Source organism: Biomphalaria glabrata, chromosome 10 (genome assembly GCF_947242115.1).
Source record: "Biomphalaria glabrata chromosome 10, xgBioGlab47.1, whole genome shotgun sequence".
In the NCBI taxonomy this organism is placed as follows: Eukaryota; Metazoa; Mollusca; class Gastropoda; family Planorbidae; genus Biomphalaria; species Biomphalaria glabrata.
In genome coordinates, this window is record NC_074720.1 from 41,377,097 (window position 1) to 41,404,858 (window position 27,762).

Genomic DNA, 27,762 nt, shown 5'->3' on the forward strand with positions numbered 1-27,762 from the left:
AACCCCATGTATAACAGTATTATGAACAAATATGACGGCACTCTTGGTATGAGCCGCAAATAAAAGATTGTTTAACTACTTCTAGAGATTGTAGGATTGATGGGGAAAGTTATGAAAAAGAGAAAAGAAAATGAGTTGGTGGTAAAACTAGCTACAATGTTGCTGACATTTTAAGTAGAGAAATGAAGCCACTTTCCGAGGCGTAAAAACAGAACAACTTCCAATGTCTAATCATTAATGTCAGTTTCCAATCAAATAGTTTCAAGTCAATTTCATTTCGTTTTTGTACCTTATCGGTCATGTGGCCCGCGACACGAGTGTCGGAAATATAAATGGCCCGCAGGATGAATAAGGTTGGGCATCACTGGACTGTAGCATATAGACAAAAACAATGATAAAATGTAGACCTATGTGTAGCCTCATTTAGAGCTCTAAGGAAATTCTGAAGGACACTCAGACAAATAACAATTGCTTATTATAAGGTTTTCCAGTGTAACTTATTGATTGATAGATAGTTAAATCTTGGAAGACATCACAGAATGTTGTAGTCCATTAAGTCGAATTCTTCTTCCTTCTCATCTCTATATTGGTGTATTCAGACCAGTGGCGTAGCTAGGGTACGTATTTGATGCCCAGTGCGGCACCTAGCTCCTCGTGATGCCCCCTCCCCTTCTAAAAAAATAGCGAAATAAAACAGCGAAATGACTTTTTTTTTTAACCTAATGTGTATTTATGGTTAATTTGCAATATATATATATATATATATATATATATATATCAATTTAACAACATGTAAGTATTTGATCGGTAGTGGATTGAACTAAGTGCCAGATTCTGCTACTTTAGAGTCAATGCATTTATTTATAAGTTCAATATCAAGGTGAAACCAGCGTACTGAACAATGGAGTAACAAAATGTGCCCCAAAAGAGAGTGGGCGTGTAAAAGTGCGTTGCCTTCAGAGATTTAAACAAATCTAGTATACTTGATTTAACCTGATCAACAGTTTATTTTTAATTTAAGAAAGAACATTACATTAGAGGTTAACAAAAGTAGCAAAGTCAATTAATTTCTAGTAAACATTTCAAATTCAGTAGTTTGTCTTTGTTCATGTATGTACAATGTGTTGATTTTATTAAGAAAATTAATCCTTAGTTTGATGCCCCTTACCGTTTAATGCTCCGTGCGGCCCGCACCACTCGCACATGGCTAGCTACGCCACTGATTCAGTAGGTTAGGCCAATATTTAAGATGAACTGCGCCAGTGGTTTCCAGACCAGGCAACTCTTTTGTGCTATAATGGGGTTTTGGGCCTCTCTGAGAGTATGCAGCTTTGAAGAATGTGGTCAGCATTCTCTGGCTATGCTCCACATGGACAAATCTCACCAGTCCCTTTTGTTAGCTTAAGTAAATTTCCCTTTCAGACCTTGTAATCTATGATGATGATGGTGTAAAGGTCATCTGTTTCTATAGTCCATGGTTACTGAGGGTGTCATATGGCCAGCACATCGACCAACAGCTCCCCCCCCCAACTAATGACTGGTAGGCTACCCATCAGAGCAGGGTGGACACAGACGCGCCCTATACGTACCGCAAGTAAAAATCCCAGTCTTCACCATGATTCAAACCCGGGGACTCACAGTTTGGAAGCCAATCATTACCACTCAGCCACCGCGCCTCCATTTTGTTAGTTTATGGAACATGATTTTAATACTCTCGATGCAGGAGAAAAAAAAATCTTTCTTGCTTCATCAATACCTGCTTATCTACCTTTGCCAACTTTGTTTTATCTGTTTTATCCTGAAAGATATTTAGGTATTTATTTGAACTAGAAAGCTGGTAACTTTTGTTTATTTCATTTTTAAAAATATTTTTATTCATCTTTATATTGCTCTGCTTTACCTTTCCATATATGATTGTTTGCAGTCAATGCACCAACGATGACAACAAAGCAAAAATAAAATGTTTAATGTCAAGATTATTCATGAAGAAACAAAAATAGCTTGTATACAACAATAAAACAACTATTCTTATCTTTTAAATTACAGGACAAATTTGTACAAGTGCTCCTTCTTCCCTAGTGCTATTAGAGCATGGGATGGGTTGCCTGAGCCAGCAAGGAAAACCAGTGACTTGGCAGAATTTAAGGCATGACACGTAGGATGTAATCATCTTCTTTTTTGAAGTAGGGTTTGTATTATATAAGATAAGGTTCCTTCAAAATAGAAGATATTTACCTCCTACACCAATCCATGAGTTAATTGAGTCATGCATGTTATTTAGAGAGATAAACTTCTTAAGTCATTGGTTTTCCTGGCTGATTCAGTCATAGCACTTCAGAGCACTTGTAAGCCTTTATTGAAGTAAAATAGAAATAAATCAAATTACAAGTCATTCATCAAGATTTGTTTAATTTGTTTTTTAATTCGAAAGTCATCAGAGTAAAAAAAATTGACACTGGTATACATTTAACAATTACATAAATCTCTAAAAATTATTATAAGACGTCAGCTTGTAAAAAAAAATAAAATAGATCCAAGAATGATAACATTGTATCACTTGATCAAATTTTGGTAAATATTAAATACAAAGTAGACCAGAAATAACAAGATATTTTACATACAATTTCAACACCAAAATTTGGAAAATTTTCAATAAATATAACAATTATATATAAACATGCTACAGAGTCTGATAAACAACTCGTATATGGCACAAGAATAATTGTATCAACAGCAATGTAACAAGACAGAAACATATTGAGAACTATCATTTCACTCAAGTGTTACACACGCTCCAAGATAACTGTGATTCCTTGACCTCCGCCAATGCAAGCACTTCCTAAAGCGTACTTCAAGTTTCTTCGTCTAGTAAAAAAAATAAAATTGTATATCAAAAATAAATAAATAAAATAAATTATAGCTTTTATACAGCGCTACTTTCAAGCTTATAGCATGCTCAGAGCGCTTAAGTCCAATCTTATTTGTGGACCAGTTGGGGGGGGGGGGGGAAGGGGTATCTGGGAGAAGGTTTTCCGTGCTGCCTTTAGGTACTCAGTAAACAACAAGTCGGGTGTTGAAACTTAACCCCCTTTCAAGCCAACAAGCGTACTTATCTTCTCAACCACGCTCCCACAAATACATAAAACATTGCATAAATATCTTTTAGAATGCACTGTAGAGGATCATTGATCTGGTCACATCCAATGTCTTTCGAGATGGAAGTTGTATATATATAGTCAAATATATAGAGACAAGTATATATATAGTCAAAGTATATCTTCTTTTATTACTGTAATCACAAAGAGGACATACTAGCCCAGTTTTGTGTCACTGAGATATACAGATGGTAAGACATGAGAACCAGCTAAACATCCTGAATTAAAAATTAGGCCCCAAGCAAGATTCAAAGTCCTAGTGCTTGAAACATCACAAAACTATTTTATTTATTCCCTTAAAATTTCATTTTAAGACGTGCACTACAATCTTTTAGTGGTTAGAGATTGCAATCTTTTAGTGGTTAGAGATTACAATCTTTTAGTGGTTAGAGATTAGAATCTTTTAGTGGTTAGAGATTACAATCTTTTAGTGGTTAGAGATTGCAATCTTCTACTGGTAAGAGATTGCTTTGAATTGTAAGCCAGGAATTATATTCTTACATGTGCCGGAAGCTCAAAATTGGAACCAGTGAAATCTGCCCATGTGGAGTATCACCAGAAAATGCGGACCAGGTCCTCCAAAACTGCTCTCTCTACCAAGAGGCCCGTATAAGACATTGGCCCCAAATCACCCCAATAGAGAGAAAACTATATGGAGAGCTTCCTGATTTGGAAATCACTGTGCAGTTCATCTTATGTATTGGTCTAGTCATCTGAACACTACAACATAACAATGAGAAGAAGAAGAAGAAAGAAGACTCTTAAAATTTTCCTTTTATATCTAAGAGCTTTGAGAAAGTTTTTGCAGCATAGCTTTCAAACACTACATACAAGTGAAGTATAGAAAACAATTGGTATTAACACTGACCTGATCTGTTCAGAAAAAAAAAAAACAACTTTTCTACCTTAACTGAGAATCACTTGAAAATCACTTCAATAAAAAAAAAATATTGAAAAGAAATTCAGAATGTCACCTGATCTCGTAGACAAGGTTTGTTGTGATTCTTGTTCCTGTTGCTCCAAGAGGATGGCCCAGTGCTATGGCTCCACCATTGACATTAGTTTTGTCGTTGTCTAGACCCAACTCTTTAGCCACAGCCAAAAATTGTGGAGCAAACGCCTCATTAACCTGAATTAAAATTATTTCTTTTTGATTGAGAGGTGAAAATATGTAGAAACATCTCTCTACAATAAACTAAAGATAAAAATATTTACTGAATTAATTTAAACAACTGATAGAAAACTCCCACCCTCCAATTTAGCTTCTTGTAAATAATGAATTATACAAAATGTGACAAAAGCCTTGTTTCTCAAAAAAAAAAAAATATGCTTATTTGAAGCAGCAGTAAAAATACAATAATTTCTATATTATATATTGTGCATTTTTCAATTTGTTATTCTCCCATAAGTTAATGTAGCGAGCTTTGCATTTTACTTATGGATGTCTCAATATATATATATGTTTTGTTTGTGACTGGTTGAAATGGGCAAATAATTTAATAACAAAAACAACAACTTACTTCTACAACATCCATATCTTTCACAGTTTTCCCAATGGCAGCCAGAGCAGCCTTGCTAGAAGGCACTGGACCAATGCCCATTATTTTGGGATCGCAACCTGATAAAAAAAACAAGTTCATTAGCATACTGCGTCATGATCAACTTGAAAACAAAATGTCTTACAAGCAGCCGGCAGTGTTCAGCTACTGTTTATTCTTGAGCTGACACACTCACAAAGAAATATTGAGGAGTAGCAGAAAACAAGAGCAACAAAAAATGGGCTGCATTGGTTTTGTGAGGTCTCACCATACAGCTTTCTGGACTTCAATTACTGACATTTAATTGTCGATATAATCCATTTTCATGTATTTTCTCTTCACTAGTTGAATGGAATAACTCCAGGCTAAATATCTGAACAATGACTATACATTGTGTCGTATATTTAAAAATGATCAGATTAATAAGCTTTATTGTTAAAAAAATTATTGAAAGCTCAACGACGTCATTACATACAAATAATTTTTATCCAGATGATTCATGTTTTTCACTTAGATAGACTTAAATCAAACCAAAAGTCTACTTAAGCTCAAACAAAATCAGCTTTAACATACCGGTACCTAAAAAAAAAAACTTCGATTATCTATTATTCTATTGACTTCTAACTCTCAAAAGGTGTGGGAAGCCAGAACTTTTTAATCTGTATTGTGACATCTTCAGAGCTTTTGTAAGAGAGAATTTAAGCCTCTCAGGCACTATATATGGAGTTCTTCTTCTTCTTCTAGCCAGCTTTATTGCTGCTGAGCTGTGAGCTCTTTTGCAGACTGTGCCAAGGAAAAAAAGTGTGCTGTTTTCTTCAGATGTTCAGCACTGCCGTACAGGGTGTTGGTTATGTTGGGCTGTAGTGGAAGTAGGGTCTGCCTAATGTGGATTAGGGAGGGGCATTCAAAGAGGATATGGTTTATGGTTTCAAAGGGGTGGGCGCAATGTCTGCAAAGGGGTAGTTGTGTGGAGTTTATTTTGTTCAGGTGGTAATTTAATAGTGGTGTGTGTCCTGTTCTTAGTTGGAAAATTGTAGATTGTTCTTTGCGGGGGAAGAAGTTAATACTGTCCAGTTTGTTAGGCGTAGTCATTTCTCTGTACATGGCTCTGCCTGTGTTTCCTGATGCCCATTGGTTGAGCCACTCCTCTTTGTGATTGTTGACTAACATTGACCTTAGGGTGAGGTAGTTAACAGGTCTATCTGGTAGTTCCATAGATGAACCTGCCTTTGATAGCTTATCTGCCTTTTCATTTCCCATGATGCCAATGTGTCCAGGGATCCACTGTAGTGTAATATTGATATTTAATTTTGATATCATCTGGTGGATTAACACAATGAGTGTATATATGGAGTTAAATGATGATCTTTTGCATTTAACCATTACTTATATGTGCTGCTACTAATTTAAGTCACATTTGGTTTGTAGCTTGGCATGTCCAAACTGCGCTTTGAGTGAGGTTTTATTTTAACGCTTTTTATCAGTACCTGCGATGCCATATGCAGCCAATCTGGCAAGTGGTGTTAAGCTGTATTTTTTAACAGCAGCCTCACTGGCCAGGATCACAGTGCTGGCTCCATCCACAATACCCTAGGAAAAAAAAACCCAAACAAGTTACAAGGAGACAATTGTACAATCCATCTAACAAATACAAAAATACCAATATAATTTTTCATATAGAAACAGAAAAAAAAACAACTTTGAGCCAATTGTCACTTTTGAAATGATGATGTTGACAGGTGAATTCTTCTATTAAAATATTTAGATCAGGTAAATCTTTTTTAATACTAATAATCTGTCATCAGCGAATTTTGTGAAGGAGCAAAAAGGACTATTGGATTTATAATCATTAGTGTAAAAATTGAACCATAAAACATTTATTTAAACTGTTATCAAACTAAGTGATATCCCGGTGAGCTATACAAAGCCATTAAGAAAATTTAAAATAATATAAGATTTCCATGTATCTTTTTGAAATCTAAGTATTGAGTACCAGTACACAAAACAAAAAAAAAATGTTTCAACAAATTTTTCTTGCATTTGTACTTAAAGGTGTGGTGGCTGGGTGGTGAAGTGTTTGGCTTTACAAATGAGCAGTATCATGTTTGAATCCCTGTGAAGACTGGTATTCATGATTTTTAGGACATCTCTGATTCCAACTAGATCTAATGTGTACCTGATATAGTTTTAGGAAGTAAAGGTGGTGGGTCATTGTGCAGGTTATATGACACCCTCATTAGCTATCAGCCATATAATTAGATACGTTTTACATCATCTGCCTCCATAGATCTCAAGGTCTGAAAATGTGTTCCTTTACTTGACTTCTTTATTTGTACTTTCTATTGTAAATATTTTATTCTATATTATTTTTTAATATCAATAGTAATATATTTATTATACTGGAGAAAAACATTTACAACAGTGCATTACACATAACAATATGTTACAAAAATGCCAAATGAAATGCACATTCGTCATTCAAACAGCCAGGGTTTAAGAAAAGCTTTTTTTTGAAAAGAGCTCATTTAGTGAATTAAAAAAAAAACTTACCGAAGCATTTCCAGCATTAACCACACCGTTTTTCTTGAAAACAGGCGGAAGTTTAGCCATGCCTTCTAGTGTGGCTTGGCGTGGGTGCTCATCAACTTCAAAGGATTCATCCCCTGGTGACAACGCAAATAATTTTATTTGAAGTATGATAAGTGAATTATTTGTTAACATTACCAGGAGAAAACAATAATGTGAGTGGTTGAAAAAAATAATGATTGCTATGAATATCTGGCTTCCTTTGCCCATATAATTGCTTTCTGTAAGAGATCCACTGCCTGCCTGCTTATTGCAGTTTAGTCTGCTGAGTTCTGTCAATGATGGCAGTTTCCGCATGCTGAGCAGAAGTTTTAACTAATATGTACATTACATAATTAGAGATTTACATATTTAGAGATTTACATTTTTAGAGATTTACTTATATAGAGATTATTAATTATTTTAATGGCAAAAAAAAAAGTAATGTATAATTTGCTAAATAGAAACAACAAATGAAAACTAAGACTCTTCGAAGTAATTAGGAAGGAAATTTTTAAAGTCAAGTATTTCAAATCAGAATGTTGATAACAATGAAAAATAAGCCGATTTGAGTTATGAATAGTTACCTTTCTTGCCTTTAACTGTAATTGGAACAATTTCATCTTTAAATACCCCACTCTCTTGAGCTGAAAACAGAAATAAAAAAGGAAAAGATGCAAATATTTTAAATTTTATCTGTCAAATGTAAGTTGAATTTATTGATTCAAACCACAACTGTGTTATTCAATTATTATAAATAGTAAAGGTGAAAAACTATCCTAGAAGAATAAAATAAGTTACATAGGTAATGCAACAATAAAATCTGACCTTTCTTCCATCTGGTTTGCGACTGAATGGCATATTTATCACATTCCTCCCTGGAGATGCTGTATTTCTCGGCTAAGTTCTCGGCGGTCATGCCCATGGGTAACTTGACCATTGTGTCAGTTAGACCTTCCCACAGCATGTCTTGAAGCTAGACAAGAAATATGCAAGCAAAAGAAACCAGTTAATTCACATTGATCTTTAAGGTAATTAAGAAAGACACATTAAAAAAATCACCAAAACTACAGGAAGTCAAAGTGGTCTCGGTAAACACATGTTTATATGTATAATTTAAATATAATGAGACAACAGCCCATAAGTGAAAGAACCAATGCTTGGATCAGTGATAAACATTCATTTCATTTGTACACCAAGACAGCTGATAAGAAAAAGAAATGGATCAAAACACTGATAAACTTTCACTAGACTGTTGGAGAGGAGAGGGTAAAGGAGGGTGGAACCAAAGAGAAAAGGGAGATTAGAGACAGCACCAACATGTGTGCTTAGTGCTTAGAGTACAGTGGAAAACAGTTTTGAAGTAAGCTGAATTTCGTATATTTCAATTGTGTTTCTGCATATTTCAACATTGAACATTAAATTTATTTTGTTTAAGAAAAGATTTTAAGCTTTAATCATGATTTGTGTCAAAGTTTAGTTAAACATCAACAAGGGTAAGCTGAACAAAAAACGCCTTATCAAAAGCAAACAATGCTAAGTTGGAAGGTCTCAAAGAAATTCCTTAAAACATATTGATGTTTCTTTTACCTTAAGGTCTTCCCCAAGCCTTGTTCCGAATCGTATGTTTCTGACAGCATAAGGCACCTGGCTCATGTTTTCCGTACCTCCTGCGACCACAATCTGACTGTCTCCAAGCATGATGTCCTGGGCGCCATTGACCACAGCCTGGAATCCTGACCCACACAGTCTGTTAACTAGCAAACATGGCACTGGCTCAGGGATTCCACATTTGAGGCTAATGTGACGTGGTCCATAGATGCCATCCACAGCGGACTAAATGAGTAAAAGCAAAGACATTATTCAGTGAAATTCTACAGGATATTACTAAGCTTTAAAGACGGCTATACAGAAATAAAATAATAATAATTAGTACAGCTATGTTGACAAACATAAAAGTTCCCCCTTTCAGACCTTGTGATCTATAGGGCAGATGATGTTAAGGTCATCTGTTTCTTTGGCCAACGGTTAATGAGCAGGGTGTAATGTCGTAGGAACAAGGACGATCCAGCTTTACTTTTTCCTAACTAAAGTCAGGTACTTATTAGTATTAGAGTTGGGTGGACTCAGGGGTGCCCTAAATATCCAGAAATTCAAAATCCCAGTTTTCCCCTAAATTCGAACCAGGACCCCAGGTTCAGAAGCCAAGCACTTAACCACTCATCCACCCCATTTTATGCAGAAAAAGCTGTTGTTTGCCCTATGTGGAATAGGTGTCCAATACAACACAGCTGTAGAATGCTTAGCAGTGCTTCAATACTGTCCACACCAGCCTCAAGAAGAACATGGTTATTTGTAAGGTAATTTGCCTGCATTTGCCCATTATAAAGATGCATTTGAGAAGCCTTAGATGCTTTCTATAGAGCCAATAACAAACTAAAAATTGACTTTGAGAGCTTTTGGACATCAAAAATCTTAGATTATTTCATAAATTAATGCTTAAAGTCTTTGATTCCATAGATTATCTTACCGAAATGACATTTCCAAAAACAACTGAGTTCACATCCTGTGGGTTGACTTTTCCTGCCTGCAGCGCTGCCTGTGTGGCTATGACACCCAGATCTGTTGCAGAGAGGTTCTTAAGTTTTCCTCCAAAAGCACCAAATGCTGTCCTTTTTGCAGCCACAATATACACCCCTGATACAACTATGGAAAAAATATTTGCTTTTTATATAAATGTTCCATCATTAAAGCATTACTAGAGATAAAATGTTTCAAAATTTTGAATCACAGAGTTCGCGTGCTAGAGTGTCATTCGGATTTATTGATGGCCCAGGTTCAAACCCTGTCCGCTTCCATCTCCCATAATCCTGCGGGAGGTTTCGACTAGGAAGTAAATTATCTTCAACTCTGAAGGAGCATTCAAAATATTTTATATAAAACATTTAAAAAATAAATAAAATATAACACTTTTTAGTAACTTGAAAATTTAATTGACCAGCTTTGCCATCGTCAGGAAGTCCCAACTACCTTGTCAGGCTCCACAGTTTGATAAATGCTAGCACTGACCATTACATAATAATGATACTCATGCCCCACAGATCTACCATGAATCAGATTTCTTATTCCCTATATATTATATGTTAGTGCCATTAGAGCACGGAATGGGTTGCGTGAAATACCAGGAAAACCAACGTCGTATATATATATAGAGACTCGACTGTGGTCTTTTATCACTATTAAACCATCATCTGTGTTTTATAACCGTTTGGACTTAGCTTCTTCAATTGTTAATTTGTGTGCGTCTGTGTTCTTGTTGGTTACTCGTACTGAATACACCCGGACAAGAAACTCAGACATCTGCAGAGTAATCTGTCGAAGTCAGACAAGCATCAATATAACTATAAGACGGTAGATCTACATAGTAGGCCCCTACATATGTAGATTATCGTAGATCTAGATTGCAATAAAAGGTAGATCTATTCTAAGCGGGGGCGCCTGGGCCAATGGTCTACTCTAGTACTCTAGATTTAGTCTAGATCTACAGCCCCAGACAGACTAGGCCATTCTCAAACTTTCTGTCATTCAATTCTAATCTAGACTCTACTCTCTAGTCACTCTAGAGAATCTAGATATCTAGTCTAGATTCGAATAGATTATCCTTATTATATAAAATATACTAATTATAGATCTAGACTTATTTTTTTTTATATAGATATAATTATAGATCTAGACTAAATCTAGAGTTTATGTAATGTAAAGTAATTTATAGATCTAGATTCTAGATTAGACTTTACTAAGCCTAAGGGCTAAGGCGCCTAAGGCTAAGCCTTAAGCTAAATCTCTAATATTCTGTACTTGTACATCTAGACTAGATTGACTAGATCTATCTATCTATAATCTATACTATTCTAGACTACTACCTAGATTTAGAATACTGAATAGATTGAGTGATTGAGAAACCTGATTCTGCGTATCTAGTCACGTAAACTTAAACTAATACCCTAGACAACTAGAGTCTAGAATCTAGATGTCTAGTCTACATAAAATAAACACTGAACTTGAACCAACCTTTTGCAACAACCATTTTAGTCAGTTACTGAGTTAGCCTCAGGCTCAGTTTATCAAATCAAATATTTTCCTGGGTTCAGATGATGAAGTTTAGACTTCAAAATGATCAACGCATGCAGTTCCAAAGGCAGGCAATGTGAATCAGTGAAGTGAAACAAACAAGTTCTGGACTATGAACACACACATACAGTTATCTTGATCGAAGTACAAAGTTCAGAAAGATATATTTTATACCCTCCTGTTGGTTGACCTGATAAATCAGCTAGACTAGATCTAAGACTTGGAAAACTTTCTTTAGTAGTTTGACCTAACCTTTGGCCTAGATACAAGCTCTTTTTTTTTTTAATTGGTCTCTATTACCTGTCACATGACTAGCAAAATGGTGTCACAAATCTTCACAAAAGAAGGGAGAACTTGTCCACGTCCCTAGCCTATATTATACAGTATACACATGTATCTGATATGATTTAATTAATATATTATGTTTCCGACATAATCCGGCATAAAAATATAGAATGCCTAAGCATTCTATAGAATGCCCAAAACGTCAAAGCAAAGTGAGAAATGATTTCTCCATTTCCTACTTTGCCAAGGCATTCTATAATATTATAAGGCTTATCTTCGAGTCCGAAGATTAATGTGAAATGATTATTTTCCGTGGCTACGCGGCCCCAGCTGTGACCTACATATTTTGCCTCAACTCAGGCAAGCATAACCATTGTCCGCCTGTGGTCGATTAAGATTTTCTTTTCGCCATCTGCGTCTGTCCTCGGCAGCAGATTTTCTTTTCGTCTCAAATGTTTATCCCTCGGCCTTTGTGTGTGACCTCCAACTGTCTCGTTCTGAGGCCGAATGCAACCAGGTGCTCTCTTCTATGTCAGCTAAGGCAAGTTGGCGCCTAAGCTGGTCTTTAAAGCGATTCGTGGGGCACCTTGACCACCTTTTGAGCTCACTAAAAAAAGACAGCCTTTCTATAAAATGACTAGAAATTAAATTCTTTAGACAACGTGATAAATGATGATTTTAATGTATTTTTTAATAATAGAAATTTCTAGTAGGCCTATTAATTTTTGCTATTCGCCTGTTATAGTCAGAATAATTAAGTCTTTCTCTTTATAGTGTGGAGTATGTTTAATTACGACGGTCAAAGCGTGCATGCTTTGTACAACTTCACTGTACTAGGTAAAAAGTTGATAAAAAAATTAATGTTTTCATAATGTGTTGTATGATTAAAGGCGAAAGAGAATATAAGTCTATTATGTAATGAAGGCAAACTGTTATAGTTAAAATGTTTTTTTGTTTGATTTAATGCACAAATTGTAAGACAAATTTCCATAGGGACAACAAAGATTATTATTATTATTATTATTATTAAAAACACGACCACTATATAAGAAGGAATCACTGGACTAGATATTGATCAAGAAGATAACACGTTAGGTTGTGACATATATAGTCAATGGTTCTGATGATCGTGAAAAAGACAAACGTGAATTTATCATGTTGAAAAAGGCTTCAGAGCGATTCTTTTTTTTGGTCTCAAATATTGACCTAAAAAGTGCTTATTAACATAACAAAATTAATTTTGCAGCGTAGGACTTATAAGACTAGTTTTAACGTTCACTTTGTCTTGTTTTTATTTTCTGCCCTCCTCGGTGAGGCTTTATCTCTTTTAGTGTCCTCCTATGGCTTTGAACTTGCCTGGTAAGCCTCAGAGAGTCTCACGGCCTTTGTTTCTCAACATAAGAGAATTTATAAGAACAAAGGAAAAGTTGGAAATGCAATATATATATAGTTCGTCCATCGTGGTTCGATGATGACCACTTTGTTATTCAGGGGGCTGAGGGCTTTGCACTGGGGTTTTATGCCTCCTCATGTGGCTGGTGAGACCTATGTGAGCCCGGAATGTTCGGCCGCACATTGGGCAGGTTATTCCAGCTGGGGCTAGTGTCGTTTGTCTTGCTTTTCTTTTCTGGCGTTTTTCTTCTGCCAGCGTTGTTCTTTTTTCCTCAGCAACCTGTGCGCCAGTTTTCACAGCGCGACGCCATGATGCTCTGTCATGTGCCTCTGTCTCCCAGGTGCCTGGGTCTATGCTGAAAGCCTTCAGAGAAGCTTTGAGGGTGTTCCTGACGCGCTTTCTTTGACCACCTTGGAAATGCAACAAAACGTGTACAAAAAGACTTTTCTTTGTTTTATCGTTTTAACTCTTTCTCTCCTAATAAACGATACCACCGTTGATTTGACCGTATTAAATTCAATGTTTGATTTTTATAAACTTTAATTTTGTGTTTTAGAAAAAAGAGCATGCATACTCCTATAGTTTTAGATCAAAAGTAGCGTTTTCTGAAACAAAAGGTGTTATTGAAGTTAAATCAAATGTGAAAAAAAAAAGAACAATTCAGTCAGAACGTGGGAAAAAATTACGGAGATTAAGAGTTAAATGATACTTTCAAAATATGAGTTAAGACAATCGATTAGAACATTACTATATTTGTATTTGTATTTAAGAAGAAACTAACTAAAATATTTCAAAATAAGAGCAGCATCAATTTATAAGAGATTATTAATTACATTGATTCTCTTTTGCTGTTGCGTGTAGACATTTAGACCCCCTCGATGTTTCAGCATCTTTAATTTCTCATTTTAGTCTACTTAGAAGAAACTTAAAATTGTTATATTTACCCATGTATTTTACTATATAAAATACGATTTGTAGATTTATATAGTTCGTCCATCGTGGTTCGATGATGACCACTTTGTCATCCAGGGGGCTGAGGACTTTGCACTGGGGTTTTATGCCTCCTCATGTGGCTGGTGAGACCTATGTGAGCCCGGAATGTTCGGCCGCACACTGGGCAGGTTATTCCAGCTGGAGCTAGTGTCAATTGTCTTGATTTTCTTTTCTGGCGTTTTTCTTCTGCCAGCGTTGTTCTATTTTCCTCAGCAACCTGTGCGCCAGTTTTCACAGCGCGACGCCATGATGCTCTGTCATGTGCCTCTGTCTCCCAGGTGCCAGGGTCTATGCTGAACGCCTTCAGAGAAGCTTTGAGGGTGTTCCTGACGCGCTTTCTTTGACCACCTTGCGAGCGCTTTCCTTCGCTTAGTTGGCCATACAAGAGTCGTTTAGGGATGCGGTGGTCTTCCATAGATTTAAAAGCTATTTCCACTTAGCATAGGGTATAAAAACATGGGTCTACAAAGGTATTTTTTAGTTACGTTGTGTTTTAGTTGTTTATTTATGTTTTCTTATCACTTATTTATACACACATTATTTCTCCAACACCCAAACCTCGAATCAAGATAAAATTCTGCACTATTATTTCTTTTACCTGACAACACAAGAATCAATTTGAAAAATTAACCAATAAGTTAATAAACTATTGGTAAATAAATGAAATACTTAGGAATAATATAAACTAGAGGAGCCGCTGTGTAGCATACGCCGCTATTTAGTGACGGGTGAACACTTTCTGAAAAACACAGTTGTCCAAAAGGGGTGGGTGTGGGCAAACGACTGTAAGTGAATAAAAAGAAGGAACTCTTGAGAGACCAACATACAATGGTCCATGACTGAAAATGTTTTTGGAAGATACTGGCATATCTGTATCAACGCGAAAGGTAAGGTACCATTTAATATTTGTGGGTTAATGAAATGGAAGTAGACTCTGAATGTAGAAAAATCTGTATTTTATGAAGTTGTTGTAGAGTAAAAAACATGAACAAAAACATTTGAGAAAAAGTTACGAAACAATTTCTATACTATAACTTTTATTGATGGCATCAACTTGCAAATGTCATTATAAAATTATTTACAACTTTAGTTCTACAGAAACAAATTTTTGTTTTTTTTCTATGTTCTGGTTAGACATTGCATGTACACAGAAAAAGATTTTTTTTGATCAATTCAAAAACATAAAACGTTTACAAGTGATTTAAACAAAACACTTTGAGATGCCAAATGAACATCTGATACTTTTATTTTCAGAGACATACGTTTTATATTGCTTTCAAATGAGAGAAACTTAAAAACAACAACATGAAAATACAAGCAAAAAAAAAACAACAACAAATAAATAATTAAAGTACATAAACTACAATGGAATCCGTTCAATTCGAATTCTTAAAGTTTGATTTCGTTTCAACAGGGGAAATAATAACAGAATAAGATTGAGTTCTACAAAATTACTTCGTCAGACGAGAAAGTGATTCGCATTTTATGTTGGGCATTTTTTTTTTTCACTGAGTGTTCACGGAAATATCGTAATTATCTGCCCTATCTCGGGCAGGTTTTTTTTTTGGCAGAATTTTAGTCATTGGTTAACATGCATGGCTAGAATGACCTAGAAACACGCGTAGGACGTAATCATCTTCTTTTTTGAAGTAACGTCTGTATAGTATTTCATAAACAGAGATATAAGATTACCACTTTCCCTTCATATGATTCTGAGCTTGAACAATCAACTGTAATATTCTGTTTAGGACCTAGAAGATAATCTAGATCTAGCAAATATATTGGACCCCACGATGACCTGCTAACTATTGTAAAAATAAAACAACTGCACAAACTAAAACTCTATTGCAATTTCTTGCCAAGACCTTCCTTCAGGGAACAGTACCAGGACAAAGAAGAAGAGGCAGACAGAAAAAAAGCGAGAAGGCAACATAAAAGAATGAATGGGCCTGCAATTGAAAGAGGGTTCTATTCAAGACAAAAGAGAGGAATGAAGAAAGACTGTCAACAGATCTTATGTGGTGCCCCAACGGTCCTAAAGACTAATCGAAGTGATTATTATTGCAACACAGTTCATGCTGCCTTGTTGGAGCGTTCTGTGACATGGGGGGTCGGGTGAGAGGGGAGGGGGTGGACAAACTTTGTCGCTCATTAGGCACACCCTTGCTGAATAGTTTATTAACGCCTATAAATTGCCTAACACAATTTATAGACCTAGAACACTGTCTTATGCCTGTTTCTGGTTGTAATATTATTCTACAATAAGCTTGATTTGAATTACAATTATTAAAGTTAAAAGAAGTTGCGCATTTTCAAGTCTAAATTTAGAAACACAATAAACTACTGTCTTAAAACGCACAGTGCGATGCTAGAAATCGATCGATAGCATATAAGCTATCCCGACAAGACCAACGTCTAATCTTTCGACTCAGGACCGGACACAACAGAATGAGACAACATATGTACCGAAACCTCAAAATTGGAATCTGTCCATGTGGAGTATCACCAGAGAATGCCGATCACGTCCTCCAAAACTGCTCTCTTTACCAAGAGGCCCGTACAAGACACTGGCCCCAAATCACCCCAATAGAAAGAAAACTATATGGAGAGCTCCCTGATTTGGAAACCACTGTGCAGCTCATCTCATGTATTGGTCTAGTCATCTGAACGCTCCAACATAACAATGAGAACGAAGAAGAAGAAGAAGATCGATAGCAGCGAATTAAATGATTGGTGAACGCAATGAAAAGCGCGTGCTTGTTTCGGTCAATTAAAGGTATACTGCGCAAGACTCGTTTCGACGGCTGTTCTGAATGAACTGGAGCCGGGAAAAATTGAGCTCAAAAAAGCTGATTAAATGACTAAAAAAACCCACAACCCTTAGTGAATTCGAATGAACTGGAATTCCGTTTCATGCGAGTTCAAATTATCCGCCGTATTTTAAATCAAGAATGTCAAGCATTGTGAAGAAAATAAATATGTTAATTAAAAACAAAAACATAGTCATTAAAGCGAAAAAACTTTTGGCGAATCAAAAGATAACCAACCATCTTGTATTCATTTGGTAGTGGAGATCAACCAGTTTAAGTCTGATGGCAAGGGCAATGTACAACCTTTGACCTTTTCCAAAAAAAAAAAAGGGATTTGTGGCTGAGGGGCCAAAACCACTTGGCTACCTAACTAGGAGCCCGAATCCCGACTAGGGCAGAATTGTGTTTGCTGAGTGCATCACGAAAGCCATCTCTCCGATACGCCCTTGTCAACAAAAGAGATTGGACCTTGTCAACAAAAGAGATTGGACCATACGCCCTTGTCAACAAAAGAGATTGGACCATACTCCCTTGTCAACAAAAGAGACTGGACCATACGCCCCTTGTCAACAAAAGAGATTGGACCATACGCCCCTTGTCAACAAAAGAGATTGGACCATACGCCCTAGTCAACAAAAGAGATTGGACCATAGCGCAATGAGCATGCTAAAAGTATGAAAGATGCGCTCTATTAAATATATAAAAGCAATTTAAATAACACAACAAGATGTACCTCAAATGTTTATGACTGTCCACGGACGACTTTAAGCCTTATCCAAGGGGATACCGAATATGGGATGCTACCTAAGCTCCTAAACTCCAGGGTTTAATAGATATGAGCACTTAGCACTTCGTGAGCATTAACAGCTTGGAGAGAGGGGGGGGGGGGACTACTGTGACGTCAACATCGTTCCGGTTATAGCTAATGCCCAGGCACTCACCACGTCACTTCCTCTAGCTTATGAACTCTAGTCTACCACCCAGATCACGTGTCTTGGAAGAAGTGCTGAATACACATAGCCAAAAATAAAACCTAATGCAACTCAGTTCTTCATAATATCTTGAAATTTGAAAGTGCTAAGTTCAAAGGTTACTTGTATCAAACCATAATGCTTCTCAAAAGTAGTATCGTATTATAAATATATTTTAAAAGGTAAGTGCACAAAACTCTCAACCAACTGTATTACAAAGGGAGATTACAAAGATATTGTTGTACTGAAAGACGTTTGAAGTCAACAACAAGGAGTGGATAACAACGTAGTCAAGACATCATTATACATTTATATATAAATAGAACATATTTTTGACTTTAACTCTAAGTACTTCATGGACATTACTCTTTATAAACAGCATACAATATTTAATATACTTCAGGTAATACATTTCTTTCTCTGAACAGGACTCTAATACTACAGTAACAGAAAACCTGAGAATAGTTGATAAAATGTTAATAACTAATGGAATACTATACTATACTATACTGTAATCTCTCACTGAAAGTAAGAATACACTAACGGTATGCAAACGGCACATATGCTAATAAACCTGATGATGAGTATATTACGAGATCATTGATAAACTATGTTTTTTAAAAAGCATGAAATCGTTTTGCCTTCCCTTTTGTCACGAAAGTCAAATATTCTAAGTTCTTTCGCATGTAGAAATTATGATCAAAGTTGGCAACGTTGATATATCTTATAACAGAGCTTCATTGAAATGTTGTGTTTTTGTCTATTAATTTCTATTTTAATATTTCCCAGTTTTACTCTTGTTCATTTTAATACATTTTTTTTCAGGTTCCATTTTATTTCCCTTACATTTCTCCACATCGATTGCTCTTCTTTTCCTTAATAACTGTATTTTTGGTATCTGTTTTATTCTATCAGAAAACAATTGTGGAGAGTCAAACATTAAAAAATCTTCCTCTCTGATCTCAAGTATAGCTTTCATTGCTTTTTACAGATATTATAGAATATTCGTAACATTCTTGGTTTAAACCCACCTTACAATGACAATCGTATCTTAATCAACGGCAAATAATTACACTGGACAGCTGGAGATACATAACAAGTTTTACATCATAAATGCTTCTGTTATGACCAGTTTTGGGAGCAAGGATGTGAACATTGTGTGAGTGAACTTATGAGGTTTCCAGCATGGAAAATAAAAGGAAATAAATATTACTTGCGCTTCCGTAGCAATAACGCATCCAATGCAATTAGTGACGTATCTTCATATCAATAACAGGCTTCATACATTCCCAATATCAAATCTTTTGACACACATTTGGTCATGTGACAGCAATCGGTCATGTGACAGCATTTGGTCACGTGAAGGCATTTAGTAGCATGGAACATACATGCATACCAAAATATGTCAAAAAATCATCTCATTTATGGATTTAAAGAAAGCTAGACAACTTCCTGGAGGCGGTTGATTCTACGATCTAAATGAGTCTACTGTGATATAACCAGTGCTCCTGAGATGGTCAGTAAAGAGAGAACCGCTAGCAGGAAGATATGACAATGAATCAGTGGACTTGAGTTCCTACTCCCGCAAGTGTAACAGCAGTCTACAGCCAGGCCAGCACATTTGGAGCTCTTGCAGGCCACTGGATTTTTGTCGCCGTACTCACACCCTGAGGAAACATGAAGCATTAATATTTTTCTATTTAAATTAGTGATCGCTGTTATGGAGTGTGTGTGTGTGTGTGTGTTTCTATGGTGACGGTGGGAAAAGGTTAGCGATTGGTTGTGAATGATGCAACACAGGTGGTGTCGGTGCGTAGGTTATGGCATTCTAGCACCAATGTTTATTAAGTGCACAATTTTTGAACGCACTTTCTTGGTTGCCTTGCTTGTCAGCTGATGGAGGGGTTTTGTTATTATGCTGGTGTATCGTCGTGTGTTTGAGATTCTTCTGTGTTCCCCTGTTTAGGGTGAGTGTTTAAGGCATTACTGCATTTCGCAGTTGTTTCGCTGCCTTAGTGTTTTGGGACTAGAATTTCAATTTGTCTTTTCTTATGTCTCTACAGGGAGTTAGTATGGGATTCGAAGTCCACACTAGATACTTATCATGCTAGAGTCAAGTCAGCAGTGTGTTGTGTTGTGATTGTGAACATTGATGTGCTACGTAGTGGGACAGCAAGGTGGAGAGATGATTATTTAATTAATATAGCAATTATGTTTATAAAACGTGTAACTACAAGGATATTACTTCATCACTTTGTCATCATCAAGTCTATTCATCTCATTAAACATTTATATTGTTAATATCTCGTTGCTAATGCTTTAACACAACCCTGATAGGTGGCATTGTCGTCACTTGGTCTTTGGACAGACGACTCCAGAACGTGAGAATGAAAGGTTGTGTTATTGTAGTGAGTTAGATTTTGTTAACAGATATTATTATTTAAGTCCACTACATTTATTTCATTTATCACAAGTTGATTTTGTCTATAAAATAAATAAAGTTCTATTTAGTTTTGTTCAAAAATGAACTTATCCAAGTTATTTGAAGTTTTCTTAGTTTAGATATATTATTCCTACAACGGTTTAGTGATACAAGTCAATTACCGGTAACAGAGGTTGCTTTATAAATATTGTTGTTGAACTAGGCATCTATGTTCAAAACTTTAGCTGTTCAGTTGAAGTTAAGACATCTGTGAATTTATTTACACCTATTAGCCTCGTTGTTATCGCCGGAAGTGGTAATGGTTTCAAGAGGCCAATGGCATGCGTTTTTTTTAGAGCATCGAACGACTGCAGACCTAAGGTCGGCTCTGCGCCTCTTTTAGTCTGGGGTCTGGGCGATATAAGCCTCTTCGCGCCATGGTTGCAACGCCACTGTTTTTGACCCGATAGGCGGTTGGTAATACTAATTAGAGAATCGACCTATAAATATTTAAGATTTGTCTAGTGCATTTCGGTGTCATGTGTAACTAATGATAAATAACCTGTATACATACTAGATAATATGTAATCTAAATATAGTTTTCGTAATTTGTGTAAAATATTTAAGAAAAAAATTCAAAACATCACTTAAAAATATAACTTAGCTGTAAATGAATAATTCCCTTAAATAAACTGAGCTGTAAACCCTCTAAAAATAAGCTAAGCTTTAAATCACACTATCCAAAAAAAAAATACAAAAAAACAACCAAAAAAAAAAACAATTTAGCCTTGCCTATTATTCCAGAGTTTGCTCTTCTGCATGAGGCACAGCAGTTCATCACCATCTTCTCCTGGTAGCAGTACTCTGGGTTCATAATGGATGCAGTCGTGCAGGACATGTTGTTGACCAAGACGCCAGGGTTGTCCGCGCACTGCCCAGAGATCTCCGTCTTGGGCTTGGGAGCTAAAGGGGATACAAAAGAAAAACTGATGTCAATCAGCCGACTGCGGTCTAGTAAGTAGTAAAGTTCCCCCTTTCAGACCTTTGGGGTCTATAGGGTAGATGATGTAACGGCCACATGACACCCTCGTAAACTAGATGAGCGGTCTAGTAATAACATATACATTTTTCCCGATGCTTATCAGTAGGCGCGGTGGCTGTGCGGTAAAGCGCTTGGCTTCCGTACCGGGATCAGGGGTTCGAATCCTGATTTTTAATTTTGGGATCTTCGGGCGCCTCTGAGTCCACGCAACTCTAATAGGTAACTGGTATCAGTTGGGGAAAAATAAAGGCGGTTGGTCGTTGTGCTGGCCACATGACACTCTCTAACCGTAGGCCACAAAAACAGATGACCTTTACATCAAGTGCCCTATAGACCGGTCTGAAAGGGGAACTTATTTCATATTTATATTTAAACCTATATTTAGAATTAAAGATGTTTGCAGAAGTCTTGTATTGGATGACTTCCCTTTGTGTAGAGAACATAAAGGTTTACATCCTTTTTTGTATACCGCCTTACAGTGACTTATCATAGAACATATCTTTGGCATCTGATGTCGATCTCAAAATTAGGGTCACTAGGCCCGAGTACGCTATTCTGCCTCAACGTGGCACTCGGGTGGAAACGATCACTAGAGGAAGTGATTAGGCTAAATGAATAGCGAAACAAAACTCCTGTGGGAGTGTCCAAGGGAATGCGAGAGCTTTCCCATTGCACGGTGCGGAGTTGAAAGAGAGCTCCCACGTACCTGTCGATAATCCATGCGCGTTCCCCAAGGGACCGTTACACTAATGGCGAGTTCTGCACGGTTAGCTTGGTACAACATAGGAAAATGGCGGAGTTTCCGGGTGTATTCGGCTTTCGGCCATGCATTCTAGTCCATGCGCCCGGAGTGCCAGATACATTGGAAAAAACCAATGTCTTACATAGGCATTGACTTGGACCTCTTCCAGACAGAAAGGTTTATTCAAGCAGGCTTACACGCTTAGAGTTCGAAGAGCCTTCGGCTCAACTCTTTTGACAATCACACGGATCACTAGGTACAAATCAAAGTGCTTAGTAACAAGTCCAATAAATTGCTGAACATTAACTCACTATTACTTATAAGGTAAATAACCAGCAATGAACAATGGCCACGACACACCTCGTAAACCGTAGGCCACAGGAGCAGGTGACCTTTACATCATCTGCCCTATAGACCACAGGAGCAGATGACCTTTACATCATCTGCCCTATAGACCTCAAGGTCTGAAAGGGGAAACTGTTTTTTTATCAGTAGAACTGAGAGATTTTTACATATGACCTTTCTACTGTTATATTCCTTAGGTACACATCATTTCAAATCTCCTAAATCTAGATCTAGATATATGATATCGAATATTCTAGTTTGGTGATAGGCCTATAGATCCAGACCTGTCTATGATCCAGACCTACAAGACGGTGCGCAAAATGTTTCTTAAAGTCTATTTATTGATTTAACTCTTTAATGCAGCGGTTCTCAACCTTTTATGCTCGGCGACCCCTTTTTACAATCTCCCACTCTGCCGCAACCTCCCCCCCCCAACTAGACACACACAGCAATAGAAGAATAGACAATAACAATCCTTATTTTGATGGTCTTAGGCGACCCCTGGCAAATCGTCAATTGACCCCCAAGGGGGTCGCGACCCACAGGTTGAGAACCCCTGCTTTAATGGATACATGCGGGAATAACCGCTGAAGTGTGTGCATGTAGAATCCCGAAAGATATCTTATATGCTGAGCTTGTGGAAGGAGTGAGACCCAAGGGCCGCCCAAGACTAACATATAGAGCTATCTGCAAGCGAGACATCAGAGCCACAGGCATCAGCGAAAGTATGTGGGAAAACATAGCCAAAGACCGGAGTGCGTGGAGACAGACTGTGCGTGCTGGGACAACCCTCGCTGAAAACAAAAGAATTGAAGCGGCTTTAATCAAGAGGGATAAAAAGAAAGCTGCCCTGTCCGCTAGCCCTGAATCGGAGGCATACACATGTATGAATTGTGGCAAAGTCTGCTGCCGCTCTAGAATTGGCTTGATTAGCCACACCAGATTCTGCCCCGTCTCAAGATTAAACCAAAACTAGTGACTGGGCGCATCCATTGCCTTTCGAGACAAAAGGAGCCATATATGTGCGTTCATGATACGATTGTCTAGACTTTCAGACCAAATTGAATTTTTTAAATTTTATGATTTGCTAAAAGGAATTGTAACATAATAGTATTATATGTACATTTGCACACTAGCGCGTCAGTGCAGCACCGCTTGTGTTTACGTAATAAATGGAGTTCCTAATATGTCTCCCCTCTTAAACATTTGTGTAATACAAATATTCTACATGGTGTCAGGGTAAAACTTAAAAAATCTGTCCAGACAAAGATTTTATTAATCTAATAATGGCTTCTTTATATTTTGAGCAACCAATTTTGAATTGGAATGCTAAAGATCTGTATCAAGAGTTTTTAAGGTTTCAACAGCAGGTGAGCTTTTGTTTCAAAGGACCGTTAGCTGGTGCCGATAGTAAACAAAAAGCCGGATGGCTGGGAATGTGGATAGGTCAACAGGGCCGAGAAGTTTATAAAACTCTAGATATTACTGATACATAAGACCAAGACAAAATAAAAGAGTGTCTAGATTTAGAGCACATCAGAGAAAGCAGGTAGAAGGAGAAAGTTTTGATAACTTTGTTACAGACCTAAAGCTTCTCATTATGGACTGTGAGTATGACAATCCAGACGATATGCTTATTGATTTGATCATTAGTGGAGTCATACATGAAAAGGTACAGTTAAGACTACTTGACCAGGGACAGAAGTTGACTCTTAGCAAGGCTATTGAAATTGGACAACAATATGAATTTTCACAAAGCCAAGTGAAAATGTTTAGGGGCCAAGAATCGTACAATGAGGTCACGTGCTAATCCAAGTGTTAGCAGGTAATAGATCCTAATCCTGATCCTAACGGACAAGACTGGTAGGGATGTAATTATGTTTTTTTTTTTGAAAGACCAAACGATGAACCACGATATTAAAAAACAACAACCACAAACGGTAAACGATATACAAAAAGGTGAAAACAAATGTAGACAAACTGACAGGAATGTAGATATATTTAATATTTTCAAAACCATAAACATAAATAAATATAGACTGGAAAAAGGAAATAACTTCATGTAACTTGAAAACATGTCTATCTATTGTTGTCGGATTTCCGAATTCTGAACAGTTGCATGATCTTCAGTCTTAGAGATTAAACAAAACTACACAGCTGTATAATAAAGTACACAAAATTGCAAGTCACAAATTTTCGTTTCATAAAGACTCTTTTCATCGGCCAGTCTATATTTATTGATGTCTATGGGCAGGACACAATGGATTTACCTGGCGTTGTCCCCTCACTGGAAGGAGGTCGCTCGCTGGTTGAGGAGCTCACATTGAGTGGTTCACCGATGTTGCAAGTCTCACAGCAGTTGTCGGCTTCGCCTTTTGACGAGTTGCAGCTGTCGTTGGTACAATACGGATATTTGTTGCCGTATTCACAATCTGTGTGCGTAGAACGGAGAATTGTTTTTTTTTTAAATTAAGTGAGACAAGAGAAGACATTAATTGAATGAATCGCTTTTGTTTATTCTTTCCATTGGTGTTTGTAGTTTTAAACAAGTAAAATATATAAAACTAGTCGACCGGCGGCGTAGCATACGCTGCTTTTTTTGCAGGGCCGGCAATAGGCCACAGCAACCTATCCGACCGCAGTGGGCCCCACACTTTCATAGGACCCGAGCTAATTCTATGTGCAAATTATTAAATTAAACCATTTTATAACTTAGATTTCTCGCGCCCGCCTGATTTACCTGGAGCTCCTGGAAATCTGAAATTGTAAAATATATGAAAAAGTCATGGAAATCTCCTACGGGGCAATAAATAAAAACGGTATTATGCATTAGCCGTAATTGTGTAATCTGGTGAAAGAAGCTTCTCGCGCCTCAAACTAATGAAGAATTACTTTAGTTCAACAATTCTCGTAGATAGATTGAAATATTCTTTAATTGTTGCTATTGAGCGTGATCTATGTAGGAAATAACATTTTCATGATACACTGTATGACTTCTCTACACGCAAGGCTCCTAAAGTTCGTGGGATAACTCTATCCGCAAAAATAAAAGAGTGATCTTTCCTTTACTTCTTCTTCTCGTCCAAACTTTTAAGCGAAGAAGAGAATTATATATATAGATCCTTTTTTTTAAAAAAAAAAAGATTATCTAAGGGGAAGAACTTTGCACTTAAAAATATCTCTCTCAATAATTTAGCAGTTATTTCCCCTAATCCATATCAAACAAAATAATTGATTATGAATTATGTATCTGGATATTGTTTTAAAAGTTTTATTGAGTCTTTGTTCACAAGAGATATTTGTTAAGTTTTTTTTTTTATTAAAAATATAATATAACTACATTGGTTAAGTTGTACTAGCTGCTTGGTGCTACAATCCAACGACCGACTTCGCCCAACAGCTTTTTGTAGGAAAAGCTGCATCATATAATGTACAGATTGCTTGGGCAGGTCGTCTGCTAAGAAAAGCGAGTGCTGCACAAAGGTGAAGGTTGTATTTCACTTTAGACGATACAGGCCCGGGATCTACTCACCTTTGAAAGGTCTGTAGAAGTCCTGGCATGACGCACAACAGCGTGTTCTGACCACTGTCTGGTAGCAGTAGCCAGGGTGACCTGAAACAAACTGGCGGCAAGTTTTGCCATTGAAGGCGACACCAGGCTGGTCTCCGTACGCGCATGTTTCTAGAGGAGAAATACAAGTTCAATTTCTTTAACGTTAGCGAGCAACAGCGTAACTAGTTAGGGAAGGGGAGGGGGGATATGCTGTTCTTACTTTAAAAAAAGTTTCAAGGTTGCTTATTATATAAATGTTTTCCTTTGACCGCCAAATATTGTTCAGTAGAACTGAGTCTCCACCGCAGTCTGCGTTTATAATGTACACTGTGTTTTGGAAGAGCCAGATGGAATCGTTGTTTCAAGGAGGAAGATAGAACAGTGGCTTCAAGGAACAAGATGGTACCACGGTTTCTAGGAGTCAGATAGTACCTTGATTTCAAGGAAACAGATGGTACCACGGTTTCAAGGAGTCAGATAGTACCTTGATTTCAAGGAACCAGATGGTACCACGGTTTCTAGGAGTCAGATAGTACCTTGATTTCAAGGAACCAGATGGTATCGTGGTTTCAAGGAATCAGATAGTACCTTGGTTTCAAGGAACCAGATGGTATCGTGGTTTCAAGGAATCAGATAGTACCTTGGTTTCAAGGAACCAGATGGTACCGTGGTTTCAAGGAGTCAGATAGTGCCTTGATTTCAAGGAACCAGATGGTACCGTGGTTTCAAGGAGTCAGATAGTATCTTGGTTTCAAGGAACCAGATGGTACTGTGGTTTCAAGGAATCAGATAGTACCTTGGTTTCAAGGAACCAGATGGTACCGTGGTTTCAAGGAGTCAGATAGTATCTTGGTTTCAAGGAACCAGATGGTACTGTGGTTTCAAGGAATCAGATAGTACCTTGGTTTCAAGGAACCAGATGGTACCGTGGTTTCAAGGAGTCAGATAGTATCTTGGTTTCAAGGAACCAGATGGTACTGTGGTTTCAAGGAATCAGATAGTACCTTGATTTCAAGGAACCAAATGGTACCGTGGTTTCAAGGAATCAGATAGTACCTTGATTTCAAGGAACCAGATGGTACCGTGGTTTCAAAGAGTCAGATAGTACCTTGATTTCAAGGAACCAGATGGTATCGTGGTTTCAAGGAGTCAGATAGTACCTTGGTTTCAAGGAACCAGATGGTATCGTGGTTTCAAGGAATCAGATAGTACCTTGATTTCAAGGAACCAAATGGTACCGTGGTTTCAAGGAATCAGATAGTACCTTGATTTCAAGGAACCAGATGGTACCGTGGTTTCAAAGAGTCAGATAGTACCTTGATTTCAAGGAACCAGATGGTATCGTGGTTTCAAGGAGTCAGATAGTACCTTGATTTCAAGGAACCAGATGGTACCGTGGTTTCAAGGAATCAGATAGTACCTTGATTTCAAGGAACCAGATGGTACCGTGGTTTCAAGAAGCCAGAAAGTACCATGGTTTTATTAAGCGAGATAGTACCGCGTCAAGTGTCTAGTTTGAGAATTACTGAATTAAGTGATACAATCAAAGACTTCCTTGAAATCAATATACTAGGATGAGGTCAGTGTGACTCTAACAAAAAAAAAACAGACACAAGGCATACTTACCATCAACTTGCGGAGAATTTGGTACATAGACACAGGCCCCATCAATACATTGCTGTTTGAAGGTAACAGAATATTAACACTATTTTTTAGTTCATTGCTGGTTATTTAGCTTATAAGTTCATTAGTGAGTTAATGTTCAGCAATTTATTGGACATGTTACTAAGCACTTTGATTAGTACCTAGTGATCTTA

General features: G+C 37.1%; 2 protein-coding genes across 5 annotated transcripts in view; both read right to left on the reverse strand.

Annotated features, from left to right (window-relative positions):
* Window positions 1–1,950: 1,950 nt before the first annotated feature.
* Window positions 1,951–11,623, reverse strand: LOC106077935 (3-ketoacyl-CoA thiolase, mitochondrial-like). The gene is made up of 10 exons (XM_056044298.1): window positions 11,330–11,623; window positions 9,789–9,964; window positions 8,849–9,094; window positions 8,087–8,234; window positions 7,846–7,905; window positions 7,244–7,356; window positions 6,181–6,283; window positions 4,676–4,773; window positions 4,130–4,284; window positions 1,951–2,865 (listed from the first exon to the last, which is right to left on the reverse strand). The coding sequence occupies exons 1-10, from the start codon at window positions 11,343–11,345 to the stop codon at window positions 2,784–2,786; spliced, it is 1,197 nt and encodes a 398-aa protein (XP_055900273.1). The 5' UTR covers window positions 11,346–11,623; the 3' UTR covers window positions 1,951–2,783.
* Window positions 11,624–15,279: 3,656 nt separating this feature from the next.
* Window positions 15,280–27,762, reverse strand: part of LOC106077944 (A disintegrin and metalloproteinase with thrombospondin motifs 2-like) — a 61,302-nt gene continuing 48,819 nt past the window's right edge. For all 4 annotated transcript variants that reach the window (XM_056044293.1, XM_056044296.1, XM_056044294.1 and 1 more), the window contains exons 14-18: window positions 27,572–27,623; window positions 25,925–26,074; window positions 24,663–24,824; window positions 21,056–21,226; window positions 15,280–19,508 (exon numbers count right to left, since the gene is read on the reverse strand). In XM_056044293.1, the coding sequence (XP_055900268.1) occupies window positions 19,327–19,508; window positions 21,056–21,226; window positions 24,663–24,824; window positions 25,925–26,074; window positions 27,572–27,623 (717 nt within the window). In that variant the 3' untranslated portion in view covers window positions 15,280–19,326. The remainder of the gene's footprint in view (window positions 19,509–21,055; window positions 21,227–24,662; window positions 24,825–25,924; window positions 26,075–27,571; window positions 27,624–27,762) is intronic.